The following is a 23,532-nucleotide window of genomic DNA, read 5'->3' as shown; positions in this document are numbered from 1 at the left end:
AAAGTGACCGAGTTTCTTAGAAATTACACAACATGACACCAACTACAGAATGTGTGCTACTGTATGATAAACATGTTAATCTGATCATATAAACACTTGGTTGTTTGGACTATTAGGGCATTGCATGACCCTACATATACATACGTACTTACACGATATTGAACACTAGGTTGCGTGTAACGGACCTAAGACTTGATTAACGCAAGAAGTACGTTAACACATACCGATCAAACTAAGGTGAATTCACTACTTTTTCATAAGCATGCGTCCCGGGGGGACAAACAAACTACTATTCCTGGGAGGAATACTTGTCAAAATACTATTCCTGGGAGGAATACTTTTTCTATATGATGTAGTTTCATTTCGATGTTAGTTAATAAACTCAATTCTATCACGAAAGTCCCTACTTACATACCGAGCTAGTTGCCTGGGAGGAAACGGGGTATTGGTTGATAGCGCTATTAGGCCTGACAAACCTCACACCGTGTTGGGAGCCGGGCGTGAACTAATGACCTTAAACACTTTGATCAATGATGACAGACATTGATGAGGGCACCAAAAACAAAACAGTCAATCGGTATCGAGTTTATTATTCGTAACATGTATTTAACTAAACACTTACAAGATTTTCATTAAACAAAACTGTGAACTCGCCAACTTTATGTTGACACACTTTTCAGCATGCTTGCAGGACGTCAGGTACATCATGCTTTGGAACTTGCAGTATAGAGAGCTGGGAGTGTCATGGGTCGTGCTACTTGACGCAAACGATTATCATTATGCATATTAAAACGATCTGGTTTTGTTTATGTAGAAACAGTTACAATTGCTTCTGCTGAACACATGTTTTATTAAATGGTTATTTGGAATTTCACTATTCATGTTGGACATGACACTAGTGTTTAATAATATTTTACTATTGGTTCAACGTGATTAGTGGCTAGATCCTGGTACATCACTCGCCTCGCGATGAAATCCGCATGTGGTAATTTGGGGGTGTGACAAAAAAAAAGTTGTATTTAGGAAGTAAGATCATGTTTCATCAATAGATCACGAGTGGTTAAACTATGTTTAATAGTATCATTACGCGGGTAAATAACGATTATCGATTGTGTCATCTACACAACTCTTGGGTTTGCGATCGCATGACAAGTGTTGTCAAGCACTAGTATGTTTAACCCCAACTACACCAACTTGAAACTCTTTCAAGTGCTATTTGTCCTTCAATATATGACGTATGAAACCAGTGCTTCAATTCTCAACAAAACCTTAGGCCCAATGCAAGGTAATCATTAATAAATGAGGGTTCAGATAGATCACTCTGAGTGTCATTAATTTAGGGTGGCGCAACATATTGATTTTAATTATAGGGTTTATTTTAATATCTATTTATTGTGACATGTCAACATATTTTGGACAACTTGTAGCATGAGGCAAGTCGTGCAATTTTAGTATAACCCAATTTTAAGTCTGTTCATGATAACTAAAACTCCTTTCAACACTCGGCACCGTCGATATTAAATACCCTATTTAAATAATATATCAACCACACTTAAAAGTAAAATAATAATAAACCGAGCTTCTAGTAAATTGTTCGGTTTCGTTCAAGCCATTTACCGATAGCCGAACCGGTCAAAAGGGACACAAAATAACTCTTTACCTTGTCCACTCCCACTAAGTCCAAGATCTCCATATTTTCCTTAGTTGCTCCATCAATATTTTTCTTCTTTTGGGATACAATTTTACAATAGAGTACTTTTACATAAAACAAAACCTCACTATTACATCACGGTTCCAAATAACCTGTAAAAACAAAACATATTGATCTACAACCAAAAACAATGAAACAATCTACAAACAAAGCTTCATTTATTTACATCACAATCACCCCAAACGAAAAAAGCTTGATCTTTTTGTAAAATGAAAGTTTTTACTAATAAAACATAGATCAATTTAGAATTAGATAGCATTTAAACCACTGCAAAAGCAGCTCTGATACTGTTGGGAATCAATATACAATTTAAAATCTAATTTTATTGATTAATTAATATCTCGTATTAATTACGTAGTAGAAGCGAGTACACATTTTAGGTCGAATTAAAATTTCACGTCAGCGATCCAATTTTCATTCGTTTAAACAATTAATCCACAACTATATGGTATCTCACATTGCGTACTTTTTTGACGAACACCAAAAAAAACACCAAAAAAACACACGATGGAAACGACAAACGTCATGCTAGTTGAAGTATTCACGAACATCCGAAGTTCCCGAATCAACTCATAACATAAACTCCACAATTCCGGAGGCAAAATGACTCGACACGAGAACTAGCGAACAAGCGACGACTCCCAGTGTTGGTCTGGTTGGAAACCGGGACGTCGAAAATCCCGGTTCGGGTGTACCGGGCGCATCGAGCTGCTACGATGGCTGGCCAGAGACGGTCAGTCGAAGCGGGGTGGCGCGCGGCAACGTTTGGTGGAGCTGAGCGATGGTCCGACGAAAAGAGTAAGCGAAAATGAATGCAACAAGAATAAGGTCAATGTATCATATTTATGACTAAGGTTGCGTGAAGCCAGAAAAGGGGTATATGCCAATTTGGGGATGTCGAAGACAAGGGAAACATGCATCAACTTAATTACATGTTCTTTTCTAGAGATGCGAGAGATGAGGAAGAGGAGATAGATAGATACAGTGAAGATATCTATTTGTCCAATGAAGAAGAAGAAATGAGTAAGTAAATAGTTCGGTTAATATGTGTGTGTTAAGTAAAGGGATAGTACAATCAATTTTTTAAACAATGGATTGGTAATGCTAGTTAGTAAAAAAATACTTATACATAAATAAATAGTTAGCAAGTCATACTTAAGCTCTAATAAATCATCAACTAGATCAACTGAAATTTGTAATAAAGTTAATTCTTCCATTCACAACAAAACTTATCAAAAAGAATCACAAATATAACCCTATAACTATCACAACACACAATAATTAATTAAGAGTAAAATGCACGGATAGTCCTTGTGGTTTTGCAAAATAACACCTATAGTCCCCAACTTTTGGAAATTACATCAGTGCTCCCTGTGGTTTGACAATTTGTTACTCGAATAATCCCTGTAGTGGATGACGGTTAGTTTTCTCCGTGAAGTGGATGTGAAATGACAAATTTACCCTTTATCTTCTCCACTCTATAAAAATTTGTTATAGAGTGGAGAAGATGGAGGGTAAATTTGTTATTTCACATTCACTTAACGGAGGAAACTAACCGTCGTCCCCTCCAGGGACTATCCGAGTAACAAACTGTTAAACTACAGGGAGCACCGGTGTAATTTTCAAAAGTTTAAGACTATAGGTGTTATTTTGCAAAACCACATGTACTATCCATGCATTTTACTCGTTAATTAAATAGTAATAGTAATAATCTATAAACAAAGAAACCCTTTAATTGGCAAGGGAGCCGGCCAAGCTCTATATTCATACCCGGTCCACCTTTCTTTATGTATACCGTATCAATCTTACAAGTAAACTATAAAAAATATTCAACCCTCCAACCACCACCGTCACCGTCGCCACCGCCAACGTCACCGTCTCCGCCTCCACCTCCACCTCCATCTCCCCTAACCCTCACGTAATCCCAATGATCTAACCCACCCGATCTCCAATCGATTCAAATACTAGTAAATTTTCCGATCTGGTGATGGACGACAACAACATCTTCTCCCACCTCCCACAAGACATCCTCCACCAGATCTTCACCCGTCTCTCACTCCAACAGGTCGTCATCTGCCGCTCCGTCAACAAACACCTCTACTCCGCCCTCTCATCTCCCTCCTTCACCCACCTCCTCGCCACCACCTCCCCCTTCCCCCTCCTCGCCCTCCGCCCTCCCCACCGCCACCACCCACTCCCCCCTCCCCCCTCCTCCACCTCTTCGACCCCATCTCCCACAAATGGCTCCGTTTCCCCCTCAACTTCCTCCCCTTCCCCTCCGCCCACCCCATCGCCTCCGCCGCCGGCTTGTTATACCTCTGGGCCGACTCCGGTTCCCCCGATGGGAACAAATCCTTAGTCGTTTGCAATCCCTTGGCTTTAAGATACAAAACTTTGCCTCAGCTGGGTTCTGCCTGGTCCAAACACGGCTCTGTCTTGGTTGACTCTGTTGATAACAGAGTTATTGTTTTGAATGAGCTTGCTCTATTGTATTATTCCAATATTAAGAATATGTGGCTTAAGTTTTCCTCGAATTTGCCCGCAAAACCGCGGTCGCCGGTTTTGATTAATAAGTCGATTATCGCGTTGTGTGATGTGGGGTCGCCGTGGCGGAGTCAGTGGAAGTTGTTTATTTGTAGTTTGAAGAGTTTGCAGACGAGTCAGATGTGGAATTGTTTGGAGAGGTGTGAGTGGGGGGATGTGTTTGATATATTGAAACGCCCGCGTTTGTTGAAAGGGGTTGGGGATGTGGTTTTGATGATTGGTGGGTTGAAATCGTCGTTTTCGTTGAATGCGTCGTGTTCGACGATTTTGATTTTGAAGTTGGATTTGGGGAAGTTGGAATGGGGTGAAGCGGGGAGGATGCCAGGGGATATGTTTAGGTGTTTTCAGGAGTCGAGTAAGTTTAAGGTGTTTGGAGGGGGGAATCGGGTTTGTTTTTCGGGAAAGAGGGTTGGAAGGTTGGCGTTGTGGGAAGCGGGGGAGGATGGGAAGGAAGAGTGGAGGTGGATTGATGGTGTTCCTGGGAATGGGGAGGGGTTGTATCGCGGGTTCTTGTTTGATGCAAGGCTTGATGCTGAGCCGTGATGGAGGTCTGCTTTTCGGTTTTTCATTTATGTTATCATGTTTCGTGTTTGTTTGCAGCGTATTGATTTGGTAATTTGGTTATTTTGTTACTTGGTTTTATGAAATGTTTTGTCTTTTCGTGCATAATTTGATCAACATGTTTGATTTGGATGTGCGTTTTAAATGTGATTATTGCTGATTGATATCATGAGTTTCTAAAGCTAGGGATGATTGAGATAGTTTTGACGTGAATCATCGGTTCTAATCATAATCAGATTGTACGTGATGCATAAACCGATCAACAAACTGTTTTTTATCATAAATTTGTCTTCTTGGATGTGTGTTCCTGAAGTAATAAGCTTATTTGCTCATGGTGGATCGTCGTTCAACACTGAACTTTACTATGTGTATCACATAAACACAATATGGAAATTCCGATACATATCGACACATAAGATGATTATGTAACTCCAACCACTTTCCCTTTTCAATCCCACCATGTGGTTAGTACCACTTAAAATGCAGCTAGTATTGAACGTTTCCCTGTTCAGGTAATATCACATGTTTTTCCATATATGATTTTCTTTTGTCAACAATTGTATATGGAAACTTATTTGAGGTGGCTCAAACTAGCCTCACATAATTGCACAAGCCAGGTAGCTGTTTGTGTCAAACTTTTATACTAGTCAACTAGCTGTCTCAAATGTTATGCGAGCCAACTACCTCGAGTCAAACAACTTTTGCTGAATTAGGCTACTCGGTGTGGGGGAGGGTAGTCCTCAAAGGATGCTCCGCCACGTAGGATGAGTGTGAGGATGGGTCTAAAGGGGATGGACCTAGGGAAATGGAGGATGTGTTGTATGTATATGTGTGTGTGAGAAGGGGGAGGCCTGGCTTGAACGGCGAGCAGAGGATGATCTCGACGGGGACGGGGCAGCGGAAATGGTGTTGGGGTCCGGCGACGGGGCTAGACGGGGCGGGGATGTCCCCCATACCATACGGTATTTATGCTAGTCAAGTGAGTTTTTACTGAGCTGAGTTACTGGTGTTGGATTTTTGGCAGCGGTGTGTACTGTACTTGCTGCCAACCACTTTCCTTAAAAACAGAAATCAAGGAATCTTTATGTGCAGCAGTAAATATTATGATTTTTGGCAGGAAACTAGGTTTGATTGTATTTCTGTGGTACAGCAATCACGGGTCATGATACGACACCGTTTACCTTGAAAGTCTCCAATATCTCAATCTATAACTTTAAATCACATCTAATAGGGAAAACACCAAATACAAACAAGTATTTTTTTTTTACTTTTTTCAAAAAGTTTTACTTTACATGTTTATTAAGTCCTTATTATATTTTAATTTTCATGCAATTTGGTAAAATATTTATTACAGAGGCAAAATTATTTATGAGATAACCTTTTTTGTTGAAACTTTTATAGTATACAGAGTGAAAACTCACTAAGATAACTTTGGTCGGGTATCATCTAATACCAAATACCAAAGCATTTTTGAACCCGTGAAAAACATTATAGCTATTCTCAATGCCGATCTCATTATGTTTTGGGATTCGTTTTTTATCGGCAGGTTCAGGTTTTCCGCCATTCATAGGGAAAAGCGAGAGTATGAATATTTGGAACATTTTTATTCAATCTAGATAACAAGGAAACAATACTGATGGTTAAATTGTTATTAGCACTTGAGACAAGTCTAAGCAAATAACACGTCCGAACGATGAAACTATCAATTGTGTATTGAGGTTTTGACGTCGGATCAAGTTAGCAAAAAATGTTGTAGTAAATTCAGTTTATTTCCCCTTAAACATCTATTTACCGATCTTTATGCCAGAAAACATATGCTTGCATAGCATGCCATCAATTTTCGAGCTATCCGGATCCATTATTATTTGGTAGATTTGGGAAAGAAGTTCTTGAAGATGACCCAAGACTCATACATGGACTGGTTGGTCAAAATGGGTTAACGAATCGAATAACGAATTTTCGAACTAATCAAATCGAATTATTTGAATATTCTATATTTTTACTTGGATTCGAATTCAAATTCGAAATTAAATTCTATATATATGGAACTTTTATATTTGTGGAACAGTCTGTGAATTAAACCCTATTGTGAACTTCTGAAAAACCTGCATCTGGCTTTATTAGTGATGGTTGGTGTCTAACTTACGATCAGGTTTTTGCAATCTTGTGATGGTGTGATTAGTTAGGTTGGTAGTTAGCGCCGATGCTATGGTAAGTTAAGTTAGAAATTAGAATAGACTTAAGGGCCATTCATTATTGGGCTTGGTAATATTATGGATAATGTACTTACGGATTTAATTTACAGTTTGGCCCAAAATTAGAAGGTTTTTTCCATTTATTTGTTTATGTGTATAAATTTAAAAATAAGAAAACTACAGTTTGGCCCAAAATTAAAAGTTCTTTTTTTTTTTCATTTATGTGTTTGTGTGTATATATTTAAAAATAAGAAAATATATGTATAAGTTGAATTTATTGAATCTAATCGAAAATCACAATTTGAATTTAATTATTGGAGTCGAATACAGAATTCAAACTTTGAGGACAGCTGTAGTGACACGTTATATCACGCCAAATTTGAATATGGCGCCCCCATAGCGCCGTCAACACCACTACGGGGGGCGCTATGGGGTGCGTTTTTCCATCTCCCGTTATCCTCTTCGTGTCGTCATCCTCTGCACGATGTTTCCCCCCACTCACACACATATATATACATACATATGTATGTATAATTGAAGGGGGTTATATAACCCCCTTGCCACTACATCCTCTTGTGATATAAAACCCCATAAAGCCCCTCTCTTACGCATTTCGCCACTTGTCGCATAACACCCCTAAAGGGGTTTATGACTACACATGGTCTGATAATCGGAAGTTTCGGTTTCTCAAACTATATTTTGATAAACATAATTACAATAGCTAAGTGACTAGCCTCGAGACAGAAAGCTTGCTTTTTATATTATTAGGCGATGGGGTGTGGGTCGGGAAAGGCAAACGGGGAGCTGAGGTGTCAGGTGACGGGAAACACCGCTTCCCCCGCCCTTTCTTCGGTGCAAACCGGAAAAATCCCCCGATCTCCCCGATGAACTTGTATGTGTACTTTATACTTCGTTATTGTTTTTTTTTTTTTTTTGTTATACTCTGTTTTTTGTTAACTGTTTTTTTTTTTTTTTTTTTTTTTTTTTTTTTTTGAGGTTATAGGAAGATGAAGAAGGGTTTATTTTTTAGAGTAAATTACAAGTTTTGACCTTTATGTTTATACCAAATTGCAGACGGTATCATTTGCCTTTAAATTTGACGAGTTTGTCCTTAATGTTTTAAAATCCTGCATGTTATGTCCTTTAGCCCTAACTCAGTCAGATTTTTTTGTTAAATATGGTCATGTGCCTTGTAGATAAGGGTATTCTTGTCATTTTACCTCATCAGGTACTATTGTGTAAAAAAGTTATAGTAAGTGATTGTTGTGTAAAATATAAAAAAGATTTACATTATAAAAAATCTGCAAACATCTCTCTCTCTCTCTATCTCTCTCTCTCTCTCTCTGAAATTTCAACTCTCTATAATCTGAACCCACCACCACCACCTAGCCCTTCTAGTTTACACACCAAACATAATACATGATATGATAAATTGATAATGATATACCTCAGAATTGAATCCATAAAAGCCAAACCAAAACCAATAGATTGTTGTTGATGATGCTTTATACCCCATTTCTAAACCCGGCTCTGATCTCTCATGATACAACAAAAACGGGTTGGACTCTTCCCGGATCACCGTAGTAGAACTCACCGGCGACCCAGAAACCACCACCGGAGCCGACAAACCCACCAAACCCCATCCTCATGATCCTTATTTCTGCCCTTTCTGAACACTAATCGCCCACCAAACCCCATCCTTATGATCCTCAAAATTGAATCCATAGAAGGCAAATCAAAACCATTTATGTAACAACCCGACTTTTCGGATTGTTATCCGTTTGCTACTTACTTCGATTTGTAACCGTTTTGTACTCCGACATTCGATATAAATAAAGGTTTATGTTATACTAAATACATTTTCATCACACAGCACCAATGCATGCTTAAACGCTTTATATTCGCAAACGCTCAACGCTAACGCAACATGAATCATAGAAAATTATGTTACTTTACTTATCGAGTGTGTTTGTTTGTTCGGTAACCATTCTCGCCTTCGCACTCGCTTATCACGCTAAATCGCAAACGCAGTTAAATAGTAGTAATGTTATGCTGTGTTTTCTTATATGCTTTACTTGTGTGTGCTTATTATGGTTATGTGATTATCAACGCATTCGCTTAAAACGCTCAAACGCTCACTCGCTCAAAACATTCTGGTGTGATAAATCAAGGCACTGAAACGCAACACAATACTTAATCTCTCGCTAAAAATACTTAAAGTTCTAGTACTAACTAACGCAACAACACGCATCAAACGAGCACCCTACACGCGAACGAAGTTTTCCCTCAACAAACTGGCACCTTCGAACGAAGCCAGCAGCTTTGTACGAAGGCAATGCCTTCGTACAAAGGCAGCTAGCCTCGAACTAGGCGACCAACCTCCCTCTATAAATACTCCCTCACTTCTCCATTTTCATTCACTTGCTGCCTTTTGATCTGAAACGCTGTCGAATTACTGTCCAATTGTTTTCAAGTAAGATTTATCATTTTTACATGATTACACAACGTTTTCCACTACGATTTTTCACAAGATTCACTTCGATTTCATCCAATCTTCAGGGTTTTTACTTAAACTTCATCTTTTCATCTTAACTTCATCTTTTTCCTGAAAACCTTCATCTTTTTCATCAAATCTTCTTATTTTATCACGGATCTACACTTAACCGAGTGAATTGTGCTTAGCTCCGGCTTCCCAAGTTAGAGATCTACAGATTTCGCACTCACCAAGTGTTAGATCTAAGAGAAAACCCTTTAAAACTTGATTTTCACACTAAAACAGACCTAAAATGACATGTATTTCGTACACTGGATAGTGGAACGAAGTAGTGTCGAAACCGCCTCGAATAGGACTTGAAAATACATCCGATTCAGGTGAAAACACAGCTCCAAACGCCAAGAACAGCCACGAATGCGAGCTAGACTGTTCTGTGCGAAGCCCGGCTTCGTACGAAGGCACTACCTTCGTACGAAGGCAATGGTTTTACACAACACAGCCCGATTCTCATCCGTGACTCAGACAAAGACCTCTCCGACTCTAAGTTTAATCAGCAGCTTAAGGTTGGAGGGATGAACACTTGATTTTCCGAAGACAGACATGAAGAACACTCGATTTTGGACGATGGAAGCATCACTTGTGTGAAGACCCACCATCGTACGAAGGCACGCCTTCGTACGAAGCCTCTGTTTTCCACCGACACTTTGATTTTCGACCGTTTCAGCACTTTGGAGGACTTGCGCTTCTGTTCCCGTACGCAGGCTGATACGGCGCTCCCTTCAAAGTTCAATCCATATTCAGACCGTGTTTACTCGTTAGACACGTACTGTGAGTATACTCGAACCCTTTTTCGCTTAACACACTTTTGGGTGTTACATACGTCTCTATCAAAATACACAACACTTAAACGCTTTCTAAATGCTAACCGCACTCGCATGCTATACGTGATTAGTTAAATACTTGTTGCTATGTTACACAGTAATGACTTGACGACCACCCTTAGCAACGATAGTACTATAGTTTGGACTCAGCACCTGTTTAGTCAGGGGTTGTTAAGGATCACATACTTTACTTCACATGTTCGCTTCGGTGAACATGTGTCGTGCATACTCTACTCGCAGTCATGTGGTTAGCTGGTATCATTGTTGATAGTTACTTGATTCGCCTGATACGTGTTACATGCTGGTTATGCGTAAACATTTTCTATACTATATTTATGCTAAACTTGTGTACTCACCTTTACATTATTGTATTGACCTTATTTTAACGTATGTGACAGGTTGATGATTATGTTGCTGCAAATGGATAGGAAGTCTAGAAACTCACCAAATAAAATCTAGGTTGTCGGATCTGTTTTTGTTTGAGAGATTTTGATGTCTATTATGACTATTTGTGGATTATTTGTTTGATAGTATGGGATATTAAACGTGTTAAAATATTGTCACTAAATAGTTTTTACGGATTATCTTGAGCAATCTGATTCGCCTAGTGTCGCGCCCTGATGATTCCGCCATCGGTTGGGGTGTGAGAATTTAATTGTTGTTATGATAAACTTAGGTGCGGTGGTGATGGTGGTGCGATGGGGTTGCGGTGGTTGAATTGGTGTTGGTTTGGTGGAATTGGTGGTGGTAAGTAGGTAGGGGTGATGGCGGTGAAGGTTGGCTTAGGTGGTGTCGGTGAAGGTATTGGGGTGGTGGGAGGTGGTGGCGGGTAAAGTCTAAGAGAGTGAAAGGTGGGGCTATGGTGGTGATATGCGCAAAATGCAACATATAAATTATATCAATTGTGGCATAAAACTAACCCTTTTTTAGTACTAATGTTGGAAAAAGTGTGCTTTTGTCTTCCTTTTGTATTTTCAGGATTAAATGAGCTCAAATTAACAAAAGAAGCAAAAAGACAGCAAAATCTAACATAAATACAAGAAAAGGAACAAAAGTGGAATGCCCGACCCCTCGACAGCATCTTCCCAAGCAAAACAAAGAAAACAGAAGACTGAACACGCCTCGTGCTCAGCGAGCACGGGGCCGTGCCTAAGTAGCAGCAGAAAAGACAAACCTTTAGAAGCTTCTACTGCTCACCACGGGGCCGTGCCCAGCGGACACGGGGGCGTGGTCAACTTCCTGCAGGCGCATTTATTGTAATTGCGAATTACAATTAATGAAGAGAGAGAGAGTGTCAGATGGACACGGGGCCGTGCCCAGCGGGCACGGGGCTGTGCCCGAGCTTCTGTTCAGCCTATAGATAGGAGTGTTTGGAGCCATTTCAACTCATCCCTTGGCACACCACCTCTCTCACACTTCACCCACCACCCACCACCACCATAACACCATCATCCACCACCATCATCCATTGTCCATCATAGAGTGTGTGGTGTGAGTCGTCTCGGGATCCAAGATTGATCGTAAGAGTTCTTGACAATCAAAGGCCATGTTTGCCTAAGTCTCTTACATCACTTGGTGAAGACAAGTGTTTAGTGTAATACTTTTTATTTTTAATCTTTTGCACTTTTTAATTGGTTTTGTATTAATGACTTTAATTACTAGTTTCTTATGTTGAAGGTGATTCCTACTTATCGTTTATCAGTGGTGTCTTGGCATTATTTTACTGTCTATATAAAATAAAAGATTTTCACCATTCATATCTCCACGGTCTATATGGAGGTATGTTGGCTACCTGGTCGGGGGTTAAGGGAAGGGTTTGGTAAGAGTCTTGCCATTGTTCAGTGTATAGATCCTGCAAAGGACCTGGGTCAAATTTAGTAGGACCTCCTTCAATACCCAAAGGTATTGGATGGCGGGGGTCCAAACTCTTTGATCCCCTCATAAGTTAAACTAGTATTAAAACTTTAACCCAGCTACTTAGGACTGTATCCCTGCTGACTCAGACTACTTAGCTGAGGGTAACGTCGCCTTCAAAAGAGGGGCCTACCACATTATGCATTAATAACTTAATTAATTATCTTTCAATAATCCGACCCTTTAGGATTCTATACTTGCTGACTCAAACTACTGGGTTGAGGGTAACGTCACCTTCAAAAGAGGGGCCTACTACAATAACTAAGATAATCTCTTAAATAAGTGCAAAAGTGCGAAAATAATCAAAGGTTACACTAACACACGAGTCGGATCCAAGTGATTCATCTTGTCTATCTGTTTTTATTTTTATTTTATTTTCAGCATTTTAGATAGTTTTATTTTCTTAGTTTAAAAATCTTTTCTAACATTTTGAATTGATTAGACGTTGAGGATAAACCGGTACTAAAAGCTCTTGTGTCCTTGGACGACCTCGGTATCTTACCAACACTATACTACGTCCACGATGGGTGCACTTGCCCATATGTGTGTTTAGTGTTAGTAAATATCGTGTTTTATAAATTTAAAACTTGGCTAAAAAGTGTAAAGGGCTTAAAATACATACCTAAAACATATACACACTTCACGCATATCAAGTTTTTAGCGCCGTTGCCGGGGACACAAGGATTTTAAGAAAGTTAGGAATCAACGGCCTAATCATTTTTTTATTTTCTTTTTATTTTTTTAGGATTTTGTTAATTTTTCAGCTTCTGCAGAACCCAGCACGGGCCGTGCCTGCTGAACACGCCCCGTGCCCAATCTTTGGAACTGTCAATCCTGTTTTAAGTCAGACAGTAAGCTGAACACGGGGCCGTGCCCACTCAACACGCCCCTTGTGCCCAAGATTCAGTTACTGAAAACAGAACCGTAAGATCCCGACGGTTGGTAAATTCTGACACAAAAATGAGTGATAATGATCTTTTTTACTTTCGGCACTCTTATGGTACGTGTTGTCAATTATGTGGAGGCGGACATAAAGAATTAGAATGTTATTTTCTAAATTATAAGCCCCACTATATAGACCCATCGTTTCCCTGTATCCTTAAGAGGGGCGAAAGTAAAAATAATCCTTATCTCTCCCTCGAAGGCGCCCAACCAGATATTTTAGGGGAAATGCTTCTTGATGAACTGTTTCAACTAGAAGATCTGATTCTTAATTGGTTAAAAGAACTTAAGATGGATTTCCTAAATTCATCTCAAGACAATGACCAAGAAGAAGTGTTGGGATCGCATTCAAACAACCTCGTTGCTCCTGAAAATACCTTCAATTCTAGCGAAGACTTGGACGATAGTCGTCCCTGTGCTGATTGTGCCGTGAAGGACTCCCCATCGACTTCGTTCGGTGCATACATAGACCTGAGCAATTCGGCATACACCTTCTTTAACGAGAGCCCGGAAAAGGGTTGGACTTGTCCACCTACAATAAACATAGGAATCACCCTCACCGACAACCTCTTGCGTTCTCGTCTTAGTCTAGAGCAATAAAGGTATCTTAGGCACTTTGGGGTTGCTCCATCTAGTAAGGAACCGCCCGACACAAATAGGCTCCTTAAAAATATGCAAACTCCATAAGACAGCTTCCAGACACGGGGCCGTGTCCAGGTCAGCATGCCCCCGTGTCCACCTAAAAGATTCCTTTCTAAGTTTGTCAGAATACGGACAAAATGTGTCAGGTTTTTAACTGCACACGGGGCCGTGTCCACCCAACACGAGGCCGTGTCCAACGCGCTGTCATTATCTATAAATGCAGCCAGATTCCTGCTCATTTTGACCACTTCAAAAGACAGAGATTCCTGGGATCTTCACTCATACTATCCTAGGTAAGTTCTAAAAGAAGGTTCCCAAGAGCTATCTTGTCTTTTCCACTTTTGTTCATTACCTTCTCTTTCAATTTTCAACCACCACCTCCATTAAAGCTTGGAAACTCCATGATTCCAACCTTTAGTGTGAAGTTTGTAAGGTTATTATCCAAGGAATCTTACTTTAAATAAGTTGTGCAACTTTGTTTTAAATTATCTGTGCTTAAAATTTGACTAAAAAACCATGAAAATAATTTAAAACTCCAAGATTCCTTAGTTTAAAAACCTGCAAACAACTGGACACGAGGCCGTGCTCAACGAGCACGGGGCCGTGTCCGAGGGACTGTTTCGTAAAAATTGAGCTCTTTTCGGTCTATTTCCCCAGAAATGGCGAGCAGGACAAGCGGAACGTCTTCATCAAGTAATAACCGACAGGGGAGGAGATCGTCAACGGCGGAAGACTCTCTTGTAAACTATGTTTACGCCCTAAGAGAGGCTATTGATGAAATGACGGGGGTGGAAGAAGCATTGGTCGACCTTATCAACCATCTAATGGTGGCACCGGAAGGGTGTCTCTGAGAAGTAAACCTCTTGCACCAGAGGTTAAACCTTCTCGCCTCTCCTCCTTTGGTGCCTATAATAACCCAAAGGGCATGGAACGTGGTGCCTGAAGTTATCATACCAACCGAGTGGTATGCCATACACCCGGGGCCTCCTAGGGACATATTGCAAGGAGTCCCGGTTGGCACTTCCCCTTCTCCGCAAGATGTTGAGGAAAACGAGGCCACCTTCTTTCTCCCAAGAGAAATAGAAGAATGGTTGTCACACCCCGATCACGTAGAACATACAAAACGTGGCGGAAATGTCGGGGAGTGTTGTAACAAAACTAATTGTTTCAAATCCATGGCAATTGAAGTTTCGTTTTATTAATCAAACATGAAAGTTTACATTGTTTTAATCAAGAACCAAAGAGTACATAACATAAATTAACTAGTTCTTGTCTCGTTTTAAGTCACTAAAGCACAGGTCCGCCTAAGTATGTCTTGATAAGTCCTATGCATCATATCCTGAAACACATGTGAAAATAGGTACGTCAGCATAAAAATGCCTGTGAGATACATAGGTTTTGTGAAAATAGAATTCATGACTTATGTTTAAGAAAATGTTTAGTCATGAACCTTGTAATTTGCTTTGTCTTGTAAATCATTTGGAAAACGAGAAGATCAGATTATGTGTATAAATAAATGTAAGGTTAAATGAATAACCAAGTAAAATGAGTTTGTATAAGATAACTTGTTTGTAAAACAATGTCTTGTGAAAAGTATGTTATTTGTATAAAATGTTATATGTCTCAAATTGATATGATTCAAATAACGCTACGATATGTAATACCATACAAGCATTTATATATAGGAAGTACCAGCGGCGTATCCACCATGCTTGTATCATATTACACACGCCTCGTTACTCAAATCATTTACCCAAATCAACCACCAATGTAAATTGTTCATGTACAAATCAATTGTCAAGTGTTATTGTGTAAACCATATCAAAATGTCCATGTCTAATGTTTATGTTTCAAGCGAGTCATGTAATGTGTATATCAATGTCAAAATGTTTATGTATGGTAAGTGAAATATATCAACTAAACCATATGTAAAATGCACAAAAACAAGATATTGAAGTAAAACATGGTTTAAATCAAAGTTATGTTTTGTGTAATAATTGCATGCTATACTGATATAAACATCTATGCGGTATTGTGAAAATGCATACATTCAAGCCTTTGTGACTGTAGTGATAGACCATTAAAGAAATTAAAGGTCTATATGTGTTATGTTCATCGAATTCGGTCATTCCTTCCAATCCAAACAAACCCGAGATTTCAGGAATGGGAGTTGTCAAGTCCTATGGTACCATTACCTACTAACGGGCGGCATGATCGGTGTTAATGAATGTACATTGTATAATTTAAACAAACCAAATGTCATAACAAAATGTGAGCATGTGATGAATAAATGTACTAAGTACGCACACAATGGGCATACATAGCATAAAATGTAGTTTAAAACGATGTACTAAGTACGCACACAATGGGCATACATAGCATAGTATGTAATGTAAAACAATGTACTAAGTATGCACACAATGGGCATACATAGCATAAAATGTAATGTAAAACATTGTACTAAGTACGCACACAATGGGCATACATAGCATGTAATGTAAAACAATGTACTAAGTACGCACACAATGGGCATACATAGCATAAAATGTAGTGAAATCGTGTACTATGAATGTACTAATGAACATAGCAAGTATATGATGTGGAAACAGGAAAGCATGAAAGTAACAAGTAGGCACATGTGTTTCACCCCAAAACAGTTTGGAAAACAGTAAAAGAGGGGTCTATGTACTCACATGAGATTGCTTAGAAGTCCTTGTGTAATAATTACACAATGCTAGAGATCACGGAATATCAAACGGCACCTAATAGGTAGCTATATTAATATACCGGACCTAAATCGGAAGATTGGATAGAATGAGAGTTCGTAAACCAAACGAGTATAGAGACTCGTGTAATATGGTTTAACAAAGCCTACATTCTAAAATGAAACCTAACCTAAGTGCTTACGACCCATTACGATCCGTTTAAGTAGCTTATGCCACTTTAACGCGTCGTTCGCGTGAAATGCGTTCGGAACGCCTAACTAGTCCTATGATAAGTAAAATATGCCTTAACATGTCTAATATTGTTACCAAATCAGTTTAGATACCAAAAGTTATGTTACATATGCTTAAAATGAATTTTGGCGTAAAAAGGGTATTTTGGTAATTTACCTAAGGCATATAAATTACCTATCACACAACTACTTAAACGAAGCGACCATAAGGTATAACCTCGGAAGGTTATTCCCTATATACTATGGTCACCTAATGTGTTTGGTCGGATCCTAAGGATCGACCAAATGGGTCGGGTTCGAAAGTATAAGCGATTGTTTAGATCGCTTACCTTACGACCCTATATAAGCACTAAACTAAAAGTGACAAGCTAAGCATGTTAGAACATGCTTAACTAAGTTTAGAAAACAGGTTTGGCATCAAAACAAATGGCTTTGATACCTATGAGTAGTTTGGTTACAAAATACACAAGAATGCGCATTTTGGTCGAAACTACGACTCGTCACTGAGCCTAGATAACGTGGTGATCAGTAGGTGTAGTCACTAGGGACTATAACCATCGTGATCACACTCACGTTATGAAGTTCAAACGAACTTCGTGTTGACCATAGGCTGGTCAATGCAGAAAGTCAAAACATAGTTTGACTTTAGGACTAGAAAGCGATTAAAAGAATGAAAGAACACTTACGAAGGGTCCCCGAAAGCTAATCTCGATCCAGGAGCTCAGGTATGAAGCAAAGGCCTCAACTTAGAGCTTTAGATCAGATTTTGTGGGTTTTAACACAAATGGGGGGGGGGTATTTATAGGAAAAGCAAGACCGTTAGGATCATTTCTTGAATATCGTGCCTTGATCTCATTCGTACACTTGTCAAGATGTTGTGGTATCAAAATATGACCCTAACCCCAGAGATTGTGAAGAGGCATTGCCCCTTGGATGCTTGAAAGGCCAAACTTTGCAAGAAAAACGAGTGTCTGCATCTGCAGGGCTGACGCGGCCCGCGTAAGATTTTAGACAGGGCTTACGCGCCCCGCCTGGGAGTCCAGATCAGAAAATAAGTTTCATAATTGGCAGTTTAGGTCCCTGTTGTGGTTTAAGGCCATTTCCGACACGTTCAAGGCCCGTTAAGCCATCTTTAAGGCCCTTAAATGATGCCTAAACATTGAGGACATGAAACATGCTCAAATATATGTCGGATGTTGGTTCGTTTGGCCGTACGATCGCAATGTTCGGTTAATTACGACGGAATGCGCATAAGCGCGAAAAACGATCCAAATTGCGCGACGAATGGACTTTTCTCATGCCAAACACTAAGGCATAATATTATGATGCTTACATAAATTTTTGGATGTACGGATGTATTCAGAACGTAAGTTATGCGCGAAAGTGCAAACTTATGCACTTTTTGACACTTTTAGTCCCTGAATGATCCCAAAGTTTATTTTAGCACACCGAACACCTCAAAGCCTATTTCTAAGCTTTGTAAAGGATATTTAAGGTGTGTTTAACTTATGGACATGTTCCGGAATGTCTGTTACAGTTCAAATTGGCATACTTTCGCAGTTTGTCAAATTTAGTCCCTGTAAGCGAATTAACTTGTTTTTGCCATACCAAAGCCTTCAAAACTTATTTCTAAGTTATGTAAAGGTTATTTAAGGTATGTTAAGTATATGTTGATGTTCCGGAGTATTTGTCGCATTAAACAGAGTACGTTTACGCACCAGTTTGCGTATAATTCTCCAGAAAGCGATGTAGAGCCCGAAATCGAACAAGACTTGATATGTGCAAATGATACACATATTTGTACAAATCCCAAGTATGAAATACAATATCTCATTGGTTTGGTATTTGTTTGATGGTCGCAGTAACCCAGGTGTCACAATGGCTTTAAACAAAGATAACCCTCGGCCAAGAGTCCTACTACATTACTGAGAATATATTCTCAGAATTTTGGTTCTTAAAGAGAAATTAGGACTCCTTATGATAATTTTATGTATCACTAGACCTATCTAATTTAGGACTTTTAACTTTTTATTTCCTCTTTGTTTTTAATTTTTTAGGACTATGTAATCCTCTCTATGATATTTAATGAAATGATGGTTTTAAGGTTTGGATGGTGTTATAATAAAACACACTCTGGATGGTGAAGGATAACAAGGGAAATGAGAAACATCACCCCATGCACTAAAACAGAACAATCCGACAACAATTTCGTGTTCACTGGACACGCCCCCATGCCCAGGCTTCTGTTCCTTTTCTTAAATTTTTGTTACTGGCACCTGAACACGGGGCCGTGCCCGATCCCCACGGGGCCGTGTCCAGACTACCAGTAACATAAAATTTTGCTTTTAACACCATTTTACACATTCAATCAACCTAAAAACTTATTTTTGGGACACATTGAGGACAATGTGTAATTTAAGTGGGGGGGGGGGGGATGCTAAAACCTTGAGTTTTGCAAGTCCTAATAACAAGACTTACACAAAACTCTATTGGAACCGCTAATCACCCCAAATTTTTTCCAAAAATTTTCATTTTTTTTACTTGTCTAAGTTTAAGTTGGGAATTCAAGTCTTAACAAGGTTATATTTTTACAAATTTACAACCGATAGCGTCGTGATAAAAAGAACCAACATAAGAAAATTATGAAAAGGCATGACAAACTTAGTTAAAATTTGATTATATATACTTGATCACATAAAAAACCCTTTTCCCACAAAAGTGAGTTTTGAGCCTTTAACAAGCATATAAATATATATCTTTACACTAAATGCTCATTTTTCGTTTCTTGTGTGAATAGCCGCTTGGTTCGTACCACAACAATACATTCCCGGTCCTTACCAACTTAAACCCGAGTAAGTAAATGATGGAGGCATTAGGACTAACCCTTTTTCATTCTACACCATTATTTTTCATTTTTTTTACCACCTACCCAAAATCCCCCTAGTTAACCCCTTTGAGCCTAAACCTTTTCATTTCTTAACCCGAAACAACCCTTTTTACCCACCTAAACCTTTTTATTTTTAACCCTTTTTTTTAGTAACAACGTTCGGTTCTTCTTTTTTTTTTGAACGGCCAACGAATCCTCCAAATGGGCTACTGGCGAAATTCACCACATCGGGATACACTCGCCTTCCGAACCGGGGAAAACCCTCACCTAGGGCCGAAGCCCGTGAACACTCAACGTTCGGTTCTTTTTTTTTTGAACGGCCAACGAATCCTCCAAATGGGATACTGGCGAAATTCACCACATCGGGATACACTCGCCTTCCGAACCAGGGAAAACCCTCACCTAGGGCCGAAGCCCGTGAACACTCGCCCGAAGGCACGACAGTGCGGTGAGGTAAAACCCGCTCAGTTCAAGAATCGAACTAGCGATCGCCGCCTACTCGCCTAGTCTCCCATCATCACCAGGTGCCGCAGAAACTAAATGCTAGGGGTAGGAATTGAACTTGGGTCACTTGGAACACAAGGTCTCTCCCTTACCACTCCACCACTAGAGAACAACGTTCGGTTCTCTTATGACTTCTTCAAAAAAAAAAAAATTCTATATTTTGATGAAACCAAATGAACAAACAAAGTTTATCAAAAATAACTTTGTTTGAACAATTCATCAAAATTAAATAAAAATATGAAAAAATAAAAGTCTTTCAAACCAACGTTTGTTACGCCTTTCGCCCTTTTTACTAACCACTAACCCAACCACCCACCTTTAGCCAAGCCTAACCCTTCACCCATAAAGTCCTCTTGATATTTACAAAGGTATATAGTTAAAAAGGAGGAGGATTGATTGCTTGGCAAGCTTATGGTAGGAGTAAGTTCCATGCCACTCTCGAGTGATTCACTAAAAATACACTTTTGGCCGAGTGTTGAGTGATCCCCCGTGAGGTATGTGAACTTGTATATAAATAGAATTTTAAAAAGGTATGTTATGCCCTAATAAATAATTTATCTTAAGAAACGTTCTTAATAAATCATGCCGAATAGGATTGTAAATAAATAAAAATAAAACCTCAGTAAAGAATCTTGGAAATCCCGACACTCTACGACAAGCCCAAAAACCTTCTCTTCTACCCATTCCATTTGGAAGTGAATAAAGCCAAATTATAAAGAGTTTTGCTTGAGGACAAGCAAAGATTCAAGTATGGGGGTATTTGATATGCGCAAAATGCAACATATAAATTATATCAATTGTGGCATAAAACTAACCCTTTTTTAGTACTAATGTTGGAAAAAGTGTGCTTTTGTCTTCCTGAGCTCAAATTAACAAAATAAGCAAAAAGACAGCAAAATCTAACATAAATACAAGAAAAGGAACAAAAGTGGAATGCCCGACCCCTCGACAGCATCTTCCCAAGCAAAACTAAGAAAACAGAAGACTGAACACGCCCCGTGCTCAGCGAGCACGGGGCCGTGCCCAAGTAGCAGCAGAAAAGACAAACCTTTAGAAGCTTCTACTGCTCACCACGGGGTCGTGCCCAGCGGACACGGGGGCGTGGTCAACTTCCTGCAGGCGCATTTATTGTAATTGCGAATTACAATTAATGAAGAGAGAGAGTGTCAGATGGACACGGGGCCATGCCCAGCGGGCACGGGGCCGTGCCCGAGCTTCTGTTCAGCCTATAAATAGGAGTGTTTGGAGCCATTTCAACTCATCCCTTGGCACACCACCTCTCTCACACTTCACCCACCACCCACCACCACCATAACACCATCATCCACCACCATAATCCATTGTCCATCATAGAGTGTGTGGTGTGAGTCGTCTCGGGATCCAAGATTGATCGTAAGAGTTCTTGACAATCAAAGGCCATGTTTACCTAAGTCTCTTACATCACTTGGTGAAGACAAGTGTTTAGTGTAATACTTTTTATTTTTAATCTTTTGCACTTTTTAATTGGTTTTGTATTAATGACTTTAATTACTAGTTTCTTATGTTGAAGGTGATTCTTCCTTATCATTTGTCCGTGGTATCTTGGCATTATTTTACTGTCTATATAAAATAAAAGATTTTCACCATTCATATCTCCACGGTCTATATGGAGGTATGTTGACTACCTGGTCGGGGGTTAAGGGAAGGGTTTGGTAAGAGTCTTGCCATTGTTCAGTGTATAGATCCTGCAAAGGACCTGGGTCAAATTTAGTAGGACCTCCTTCAATACCCAAAGGTATTGGATGGCGGGGGTCCAAACTCTTTGATCCCCTCATAAGTTAAACTACTATTAAAACTTTAACCCAGCTACTTAGGACTGTATCCCTGCTGACTCAGACTACTTAGCTGAGGGTAACGTCGCCTTCAAAAGAGGGGCCTACCACATTATGCATTAATAACTTAATTAATTATCTTTCAATAATCCGACCCTTTAGGATTGTATCCTTGCTGACTCAAACTACTGGGTTGAGGGTAACGTCACCTTCAAAAGAGGGGCCTACTACAATAACTAAGATAATCTCTTAAATAAGTGCAAAAGTGCGAAAATAATCAACGGTTACACTAACACATGAGTCGGATCCAAGTGATTTATCTTGTCTATCTTTTTTTATTTTCAACATTTTAGATAGTTTTATTTTCTTAGTTTAAAAATCTTTTCTAGCATTTTGATTTGATTAGACATTGAGGATAAACCAGTACTAAAAGCTCTTGTGTCCTTGGATGAGCTCGGTATCTTACCAACACTATACTACATCTACGATGGGTGCACTTGCCCATATGTGTGTTTAGTGTTAGTAAATATCGTGTTTTATAAATTTAAAACTTGGCTAAAAAGTGTAAAAGGGCTTAAAATACATACCTAAAACATATACACACTTCACGCACATCAGTGGTGTGTGGGTGCAACAGTGGTGTGTGGCGGCGGCTGAAGGGCAGTGGTGGGGGTGGAGGTGGTTGTAGTGGTAGTGGGTGAAGAAAGATGAGGGAGAGGGAAAATGTGTGATAGAGAGAGGGAAAGTGTCAGAGAGAGAGAGAGAGAGAGAGTTCAAGGTTTTTAATATTTATAATTTATTTTTTATTTTTTACACAATTAGTCCCTTGAATATTAAATTATTTACCCAACAGTCCCTAGGTAGGTAAAATGACAAAAAAATAGCCTCATGTGTAAAGCACATGACCATATTTAACAAAAAAACTGTCACACCCCAAAATACCACATGCGGAAAACCCCGCAAGGCGTGTGACGTACCAGGATCCAGCCACCAATCACATTGACCTAATAACAAAATATTAAATAAAGTTTCCATTTAAGTTAAAACATTCACAAACATAATTCAAGTTTAGCATGTTCAGCGGAAGCATAAGATAAATCATTGTTCCATGTTTCAAAACCAAGTATATGAAAATCAAATAGTCTTGACACATGTTTCCCAAAACCTCGACCCATGACTACTCCAGCAATCCCAGACAGCAAGTTCCTTGTCCAAAGAATCTAACGACCTGTGGGCATGTAACAAGTGTATCAGCGAAAAGCTAGTGAGTTCACGGTTTTACGAAAACGTTTAGTTACCAAGTATCAGTCCAGTTTATAATAATGTTGATAATAACTCGAGTACCGTACAAGATGTCACACCCAACCGATGACGGAAACATCAGGGCATGGCACTGAGCGAAACAAATTGTCCAGGAGAATCCATAACAACTATTAGTTATAATATATTAAAGGTTCATGTCCCATACCACAAACATATAAAATAAAAAC

At 39.3% G+C, this 23,532-nt stretch overlaps 1 protein-coding gene across 1 annotated transcript; it reads left to right on the top strand.

Moving 5' to 3' along the window:
* The first annotated feature begins 3,452 nt into the window (after positions 1–3,452).
* LOC110915150 (SKP1-interacting partner 15) lies at positions 3,453–4,982 on the top strand. Its single transcript, XM_022159805.2, is given in 2 exon segments — positions 3,453–3,900; positions 3,903–4,982. Coding segments are annotated over 2 exon segments (1,098 nt in total). The 5' UTR covers positions 3,453–3,698; the 3' UTR covers positions 4,799–4,982.
* Positions 4,983–23,532: the final 18,550 nt, after the last annotated feature.

The sequence above is a fragment of the Helianthus annuus genome, chromosome 2 (genome assembly GCF_002127325.2).
Source record: "Helianthus annuus cultivar XRQ/B chromosome 2, HanXRQr2.0-SUNRISE, whole genome shotgun sequence".
NCBI lineage: Eukaryota > Viridiplantae > Streptophyta > Magnoliopsida > Asterales > Asteraceae > Helianthus > Helianthus annuus.
The sequence above is the reverse complement of the archived record's forward strand: the minus strand, read 5'-3'. Positions and strand labels throughout refer to the sequence as shown.